General features: G+C 36.0%; 2 protein-coding genes across 2 annotated transcripts; one reads left to right on the top strand and one right to left on the bottom strand.

Annotated features, from left to right (window-relative positions):
• Positions 1-195: 195 nt before the first annotated feature.
• LOC132308368 (uncharacterized) lies at positions 196-938 on the top strand. The gene has a single exon (XM_059806430.1). The coding sequence runs from the start codon at positions 489-491 to the stop codon at positions 816-818; it is 330 nt and encodes a 109-aa protein (XP_059662413.1). The 5' UTR covers positions 196-488; the 3' UTR covers positions 819-938.
• Positions 939-1,007: 69 nt separating this feature from the next.
• Positions 1,008-7,647, bottom strand: LOC132308367 (ABC transporter C family member 3-like). Its single transcript, XM_059806429.1, has 10 exons — positions 5,175-7,647; positions 4,726-4,812; positions 4,004-4,645; positions 3,720-3,884; positions 2,746-3,040; positions 2,423-2,637; positions 2,015-2,320; positions 1,834-1,897; positions 1,494-1,733; positions 1,008-1,404 (listed from the first exon to the last, which is right to left on the bottom strand). The coding sequence occupies exons 1-10, from the start codon at positions 7,563-7,565 to the stop codon at positions 1,295-1,297; spliced, it is 4,515 nt and encodes a 1,504-aa protein (XP_059662412.1). The 5' UTR covers positions 7,566-7,647; the 3' UTR covers positions 1,008-1,294.
• Positions 7,648-9,129: the final 1,482 nt, after the last annotated feature.

Below are 9,129 nucleotides of genomic sequence, written 5' to 3'. Positions count from 1 at the left end.
CTTTGAACATTCTTTCACTTCTTCATGTATTTATACTAGAGTGCAAATAAAAAAATATGTATTTATACTTGCAACTGGAACGATCGGAAGCATACATGAAATGCTCCAGCTTGGCTTGATGTTACGCTCTACCAACTCCAAATCAAATTATATAGTAATTTGTTTGGTTTAATATTCAAACTTTTGGATAACAAAAACACAAAAATGGGTCCCAAAACATGTAAGCAATTCAGGAAAAAAAAAATTATGCACATGATATGAGATGATGACATCTTCTGGGAAATTCTCATCTCCTCACAATCCTGATTCTTTGCTTCACGGAATGATCAAATGAGTGCGTGAACCAAATTGAGTCTTAAATCTCTGCAATCAAATGAGTCTTCAAGTGCTCATGATCATATCAATGTGGAAAAGCAGACCATGTTGATATTGGGCGGAGTCAAACGCAGGGTTGTTCTTTATCTTTTCTGATTTAAATCAAATTGAGTATGGAGTCAGAGTCTCCTCCTAGGCCGATCTGTTGCTTTTGGTACTCCTCAAGAAGTAACAATGGAAAGAAGAAGAGCCAGGGAGGAAGAGATGTGGAAAACAATGGGGATTGGGGAAAGACTGATGAGATTCTATCTGATATGAGCACGTTTTCGGTGAAAGAACAAGATCGAAGGCTAAAGAAGGCGATGAAGGAAGAGGACAGAGTCAGCAGACAGGCAGAGAGGGTGGTGGAATGGGTGAAACAAGAATCAGCCAGGATGGATGTTTCTGTAGTTAATTCTGTTTTAAGAGAGGATAATGAACTCATCAAAAATAATGGGTCGTGATTTTACATTTTCTTTCAAAGTGTTTTCTTGATTTATGTAGCAACATCATGATGTTCAAATCCTCTATTTTTATTATAATCAAATTTCTCCAATTGTAATTGCAATTGAGTTGTATTCCTAGTTTTCTTTGTTCCACATATAAAAAGCTCAAGAAAAATGTGTTGTAAAAATGTATTGCTAGATCAAAAATAAAGTCAACATATTGGTGTAAACGAAACATACACCAATTTATTCCGCTATCAAAATCATATATTTCTAGATTCTAATAGTGCACTGCACTACAACAGCGTTTTATACGGAACAAACTGCACCTATGACTTTGCATTTCTATGTCACACCAATCTTAAAATGAACATCCCAGTTAAGAAAAACTAGTTTGTACGTAAGAGTAAAAGGGAGATAGTAACCACTGCCTAATTTCGTCATCATCGTGTAAATTCATGCCTAATGAAGGCCCTGCAACCAAATGTTTGTAACTATTCAAAATTAGAATTTGACCTTGTACTGTACTCTGCTACGAGCTTTGCAAAGGAAGATGACTTGTTATCCAGCAACTTTGTTGGAGAATCATACTCTTCGATAACTCCTGCGCAGAAGTAAATAAAATTTGAAAATCAAGATGATTGTACACAAACAGTCTTAAAGATAATGAGAGACTAATGAGGAGACACAAACCACTATTTAAAAGTAGGACCATGTCACTATCTAGTACAGAAGTTATTCGATGTGCAATGGTTATCACGGTGCAATCAGTGAAGTGTTGCCTCAGGGTCTGCTGAATCAGATTATCAGTTGCAGTATCAACAGATGCAGTAGCTTCATCAAGCACCAAGACCTTGCTTTTCTTGAGTAGCACACGGCCAAGACATACCAGCTGCCTTTCACCCATACTCCAATTCTCTCCATTCTCACCAACTGCAACCATCATAGGAACATTTGGGAAATAAGATTCTATGGTTATATGGGTTTAAGAAATTCACATACAACTTCCATGTATAATGGTGGATGAAAAAACCTGCTGAATCAAGTTTGCCTTCCTTCTTTCGAACTTCATCTCCAAGTTGGCACTTGTCAAGAGCCTAAGCATTCAAATCCCAACAACAGGTGTACATTACAGAGTATCATTAATCAATGCGAGAAAAAAAAATTCCTCCTGTACCAAATTAGCGTACTAATCAACATGAAACCAAACTCACCTCCCAAATTTGTTCATCTGTGTACTCTTCAAGTGGATCCAAGTTGCTTCGTATTGTCCCCTCAAACATGGTAGGATCCTGAGGAATGATGCTCAATCTAGACCGTAAATCATGCAGTCCAATTGAGGAAATGTTGATACTATCTATCAAAATTTGTCCAGCTGTTGGTTCAACAATGCGGAAGAGTGTCTGTATGAGAGTTGATTTACCACTGCCAGTTCTCCCCACTATTCCAGTCTTCATTCCTCCATGAAAAGTGCATGTCAGGCCTCGTAATACAATTGGCAGATGAGGAGCATATCGGACCTATATTCATGCCCAAAACCATTAAATATGCGGGCATAAAGTAAATGGGAACTATTTTTGCATTAAAAAAGAATACACAAATAGCATGGAAGTGGAAATTACCTGCAGATCTTGAATATCAACTGCTCCAAGTGATGGCCAGTTACGATCTGGCCTACTTGCTTCTATCACAAGAGGAGGCTCACTTGGGATAGAAGTGTATTGAAGTATCCTTTCAACTGATATAATTTTATTCTCCATATTGCACAGGTTCCATATGACCCAAGTTTGTAACACGTTCAGATTAAGCCCGTATGTCACTGCCAATCCCGCGATGCCTTCAATTCATGAAGAAAAAGAGAGAGAGTGTAATGCATTCCTTGTACACCATTTTCCATGGAGCAAGAAACAATAGTCAATGAAGTTGACAAACAAGAACCACTTACTTGGATCAATTGCTCCCTCTGGCATAGAGATCAAGAAAACCAAAGAGAAGACGAATACAATACAAGACAACATATCCACACGGAAGCGTAGCCACTCCATTGTACCAGCACTGTGAAAGTTGGGCCGAGAATTCCCATCTATCAATTTCATACTTGTGTCCTGGAATCTCAATTCCTGGTCAAAGCTCCTAATGGTAGTTGATCCCGACAATGTTTCAGCAAAATGTTGTATAACTGGAGCTTTGCATACTCCAATTAACCGTGCCAATTCTCGTGCTGAAGGGATGTAATATTGCTGCAATTCAAAAGATCAATAGAACAATTCTCATTATACATATAAGTACCAATATAGTTTTTAAATTAAAATGAATTTTTCTTTCAAGTTGGGATTTAGGTTGAGTAAGAAATTTAGGCATAGAATTGTTAAATATTTCCTTACACATATTTTTTTTTTTTAAAAAAAAACATCTTGAATTTGTTTTGTTTTGTTTTTTTTTTTTAAATTCGCGTACTAGGTGAATCGAACCAGCCCAAACCCTAAGTTTAGGAAATCAAATCGAGTTTGGGAATGAGTTTTATATCACAAGAAGGGTTTGGAATAAGGGTCCTCTATCCCAAATCAGCCATGTTGTCATCTCTGATCAGAAGCTTCCTCTCATTCTTGAGATTTTAAAACTATGCATATATATAATTCAAGAGGAAATATATGAATCTTATTAACAAGGCTTTAACATCCAAATTCAAATAAAACAAACATGACAAGGTGCAACAGTCCCGCTTCCTCGAGTAGGATTTATGGTACAATACAGGGAAGAAGCAGAAAACACTGCCATGAATTTTCCCATCAAATGCTTTGGAATAATACCAATTTTTACCAAGGAAGGTCGTAAAGCTACAGGTACTTTAGCTTAGACATTAAATTATAAGATTCTAACAACTAAAAAAAATTAAAAGCAGAGATAAGGTTAGTCTACCTGTAGCCAGACACAGACTGCAAGCACAGGAATGAAAACAATGAAGACCTGCCATGCAACCTGCGACATTACTGCAATAATTCCAAGGAGTTGTATCATTGCGAAAGCAAACTTCCCAATTTGAAATGGAATGTTCAAGTCCACTGTGCTTTGGTCCGTGGATACCTGTCAGAGAAAACAACTTGATCGAGTAAGATTATGAACTTCTGTTCTCCTTTTTGGTAACAACAAACAAACAAATACTTGCGTGATAACTGCTAAGAAACAAATAAAAAGTCACTTACTCTATTCAGGATTCGGCCACTAGGGGTGGCATCAAAGAAAGACATAGGGGCTCGTAAAATGCACAAGTGCATTTTATTGAATAGTACCACGGCTGTCTTATACCCAGCCGTAAACAGAAGCAAGGACCTCATAAGGACACAAAAAGAACTTCCAATAGCCAGAGACACATAGACAATTATGAGCGTAGATCCGCTAACTGCAGGTGCCACGTCCTTTGACACTGGGGTTGCCCAAGCCATCCAGTAATTGCTCCCAATTTGAAGTAGCTGAAAGAAAACTTGTGCCAACAACATGAAGGGCACAAGAACTCCTCCATAGGCTGTTGTGAGATATTTCCAGTAGACAGAAAAGCCAACTCTACCTTTCTCTCTTTCTTCTTCTTGAACAAGCTGTCCTTTTGGCCCCAAATTATCATCTGCTTTATCAATATGACCATTACTAGTATCCTCTTTCTTGACAACCTTCTCAGCACTCTCCATGCCTTCCTTCCTGATAGTTGAATTTTCAACTGACCTTGCCTCGATGGAATCAAGTGCCAATAAAGCTTTCTCATGTGCACCTACAAGTTCCATGAAGTCGCTTCCTGAATTGAGAATTTCACTGTATTTTCCAGATTGCGTAATGCGCCCATCTTTCATAACCTGAAGATAAAGTAATTAGATCCCATGAGTTGCAGCCATGGATACAAAGCCATGGAAGAAAGAAAACACGAATAGCTCACCAAAATGAGATCTGCAGCAGGTAAGAACTCTACTTGATGAGTAACATAAATCACTGTTTTTGACCCCAGAAATTGAAGTAAACATTCCTGTCATACAAAGATCAAAAGAACCATTGGTGACTGACTTGTATATTGTTTGAATAAAGAAATAAAAAAAGAAGAAATAAAGGCAACAAATCAGAGTAGAAGAAAATGGAATTCCAAGAGTTATAGAGTTAAGTCAAACTATGTTACTTATGACAACATGAGTGTATGAACATAAATAGTTACAAACAGAATTTGGAGAAAACTAAATGTTTACTAAGTAATGTTTTTTTTCCCATAAATAAGTTTTTACTGAATTAATGACGTCACACTTGAAAAAAAGAAATGAATTTATTATACAAAGATGTGAAAACACATTCCTCAAACTGAGAAATATTTAGGAGTGGAAATGTAGAGAAAGTTACCTTAAAAAGATGAGTCCCTGTATGAGCATCCACAGCACTAAACGGATCATCAAATAGATAAATATCAGCATCTTGGTACAAAGCCCGTGCAATCTGTATTCTCTGCTTCTGTCCGCCACTCAAATTTATTCCCCTCTCGCCTATAACCGTCTGATCACCAAAGGATAGAATTTCCAGGTCCATCTTTAAGGAACATGCATCAAGAACCTGCTCATACTTGTCTCTATCCATCTCCTTACCAAACAGTATATTATCTTCTATCTTTCCACTCTGTATCCAGGGTGACTGAGCAACATAGGCCTTTGTCCCACTGAGCTTCAGGCTCCCTGATATTTTGGGCACTTCTCCCAGAATACATGACAGTAAGCTCGACTTGCCTGACCCAACAGTACCACAAACAGCAACTCTCATGCCATGGGACACACTTAAATTTATATCCTTCAATGTTGGATTTGAGGAAGATACATCCCAAGAGAAATTCCCGTCAACTATTTCAAATGCTGTATCAGAACTACCTCTTGGAAGCTTTTCTATAACATCAGGTTGCAGGTCCTCCAGGCGAAGGAATGACGCAATTCGGTCTAGGGAAACTTTAACCTGAGCTATCATGGAGATTGCGTCAGGAAGAGCATAAATAGGCTCTTGAAGTATTCTAAATGTTGCAAGTGCAGATAATATCTTCCCTGATTCAAGTGGGATCCCCATAAGTATACAAGCACCAAAAGTGACCACGGACACAAATATAGGGAAACTCCAGAAGACAAAAGTGGTCATCGCTAAAGTGTATACATATCTTTTCAACCATCGAGCCTCAATATTCCGGAGCTCGATAATTTTAGACAAGAACTTCATCTCCCACCCTTGAAGCTTGAGAATTCTCATGTTCCTCAAGATTTCAGAGGTTGACTTCATCCTTCTATCTTTAGATGACATCAACTTAGTCTGGAACTTCTCCTGCAACCTCACTAGTGGAATATTCACCAACATCACAATTACAATAGTGACAAATGCAGCAATTGAAGCAAGTCCAAGATTTTTATACAAGATCCCCAATGCTAGAGAAATTTGCAAGAGCACCATCCATGGATCATGCATATACCAACCAAAGTCACCAATCCTCTCAGCATCAATCATCATGAAATTGATGATCTCACCACTAGTGTGGTCCTGTTTCGATTGGCAAGATAGGGTCAAACCCTTATTGTAGATCATGGCAACCAGTGTGGCCCTGGCTCTAATTCCAGCCTGCTGCAACCTAAAGAACCATTGCCTCATCACCAAGCACTCGACTAGCTTTGCAACGAAGAATGCAGAAACCAAAATGTAGCCTTCATTTTTGAACACTTGACTTCCATTAAGGTATTGAACAAAGGTGTCAATGAGGTATGGGCCGACATAGGAAGCCAGTGTGTATAGCAGTGCAAAGAAAGCTGTTAATAGAACTTCCCTCCATACCACGAAAATCAATGCCTTCGCCAGCTTAAGCGTGGTGACTCCAGTATTACTACCACTAGACTCTATCTTATTTCTAAAAATTGGAAAGGCCTCTCTGACAGTATCAAGACCGGCAAGCTGAGGCACATCTTCAAGGTCTAATGCTTTCTTGTTACCAATTGTAATCAAAGGACCAATCCAGGAGAAAGTAACAATACTTAAAAAACTAGCACTGAAATAACGGGTTACAGTTTGATCCCCTTTGGACTTGTTAGATACTGTACCATTACTCAAACTAGTGCCACCATTCAAGAGGGGTTCTTGAAGAAGGGTGTCTTCATACTTCTTACCAAAAAACCCCAAAAAACAGAAGAATAACCCCGAAAGGCCGGACACAACATCCAAAAGCAGGAATTGAGGTGGTAAAGACTCGTGATTTTTGTAATTAACATAGTCTATAACAAGGGAAATGCAAGAAATTGAAAAGTAAAAACCCCACCAAACTCTTAATAGAAATGGGAACTTGGGTTCACCTGATTTCAAGAATAGGGTGTGCAAGTAAACAGAGACTGCTAACCAAGCAAGAGTTCTGAGGGCTAAATCCAGAAGGGTTACAATCTTTTCCTCAGACCAAACGTTTTTATACCAATAAAAGCAAGTCAATAAAGACAAAACAAGATTAAAAAGACACAAACCCAAACAACAAAACAGAGTGTGTTTGTAATACAGAAACCTAGTATTATTAGTACTTCGTTTTGGGCCCTCATTTCTACTCATTCTACTACTCTTGCAGACCCAAGAAATAGATAGAACGAACAACAAAATTAGATGTAAAGAACCAGAAAACCAACGTACAAACATGGGTTTAAGGAGGAAATCAGAGACTGTGTGCATGGATGGAGAAGAGTGAGAGAAGAAAACTGACATACCCTGCTTTGATGCTTCAATAATTTCCATCTTTCTTTGAGTCGATGAGATGGGTATGTTCTGATTCTTGCAGCACGTTTTGAAGTCGGAGAGTAGTAGTGTGATACTCCTAATATCTTATCCTGGGTGCGTATAGATTGAGTCAAAGGTGGGACCTTGCTCACAGGGTTACGTGGTATGTAAGACTAGGGAAGTAGGGAGCAATAGTAGCCTTGTTTTTTCCTCTTAAAATGATGGGACTGACATGGACTTAATGCGAGTATGGTTATGTATGTCATTTAACGAACTCTCTCAATGCTGTCCAGAATATCTTCTTCAATATAATTAAATAATAGGATTAATTTCACTTAATTTGGTTAAATATTACGTTAAATCATCTTTTAAAAATAAATTAAATAATTATTACTTAAATTCAAATATTTGGTCCATTTTTTATTTAAATTCCAAAAGGTAATTTTCAAGTATGCCATATATATTTTTGCATGTAAAATGACATTGTTACTTTTCAAACTAATTGTTAACTTAAATAAATGGTTGAAATGACTTGAATACCCTTTGATCTTCATTATATAAATTTAAAATTATTCTTTATATATATATAAATTACACCAACCAAATTATAATTATAAATTTATAATTATTTTTTAAAATTATTCTTTATATATATATATATATATCTCAAAATGTACACAAAAAAATATATATTTTAGAGAAAAGAGAGATGAAGAGTTTTGGGGTGGAAACAGTAATAAATGAGGGCAATTTGGTTATTTCAGGATTTTGATATTTTGGATTAAAATAAATTTAAAAAAACCATTTTAACGGAAAAGTAACGAAAAAAAAAAAATTGGGGCCTAAATGATAGTTAATTTCGAAAGATATTTGAGGGTGATATTTGACTAAACCTAAAGGGGTGTCAATAAAATTAACTCTAAATAAATACTACTACTATATATATTCATGATGTGTTTAATTACGTCATCTCGTCATCTCATCATCAATTTTCATCAGTTTTTCAGGTGTATTATTATTATTTTTCATTTTGAAATACTTTCTTTTTTTCTTTTCCTTTTTTTTTTTTTTTTCATTTTCTAGGAAATTCAAACTAATTACCACCTACAACACTTATAAAATAGTAATTTTTTTTTTTTTTTCATTTTGAAATACTTTTTTTTTCTTTTATATTTTTTTAATTTTTTAGGAAATTCATACTAATTACCACCTACAACACTTATAAAATAGTAATTTTAAATTACTATTTTATTCAAAGTATTAATTTGGCTTTAAAGTCAAGCGTTGGCCAGACAGTCTGCAAGCAATACTTACCTGTGTATGAAGAAATTTTTTATTTTTATTTTTATTTTTATTTTTAATGGTCACATACAAAAAAGAGTAAATTTATGGTAAAGTTGTAGTGAATGCTATACAGACTGAGTGTGTGTTTACTTAAACTTTTTTTAAGTATTTATTTTAATATAATATAAAATGATACACAAGTTTCACCAACTCAGAAGCAAATTAGTATGTGATTAGTACGTTTGGTTTAATATTTCAAATTTTTGGATTACAAACACAAAAATGGGTCCCAAAATAT

Source organism: Cornus florida, unplaced genomic scaffold, assembly GCF_030987335.1.
Source record: "Cornus florida cultivar Cherokee Brave unplaced genomic scaffold, ASM3098733v1 CherokeeBrave_3.0.0_Hap2_Chr05, whole genome shotgun sequence".
NCBI lineage: Eukaryota > Viridiplantae > Streptophyta > Magnoliopsida > Cornales > Cornaceae > Cornus > Cornus florida.
Note: the sequence above shows the minus strand (reverse complement) of the source record. Positions and strands in the feature narration are given on the sequence as shown.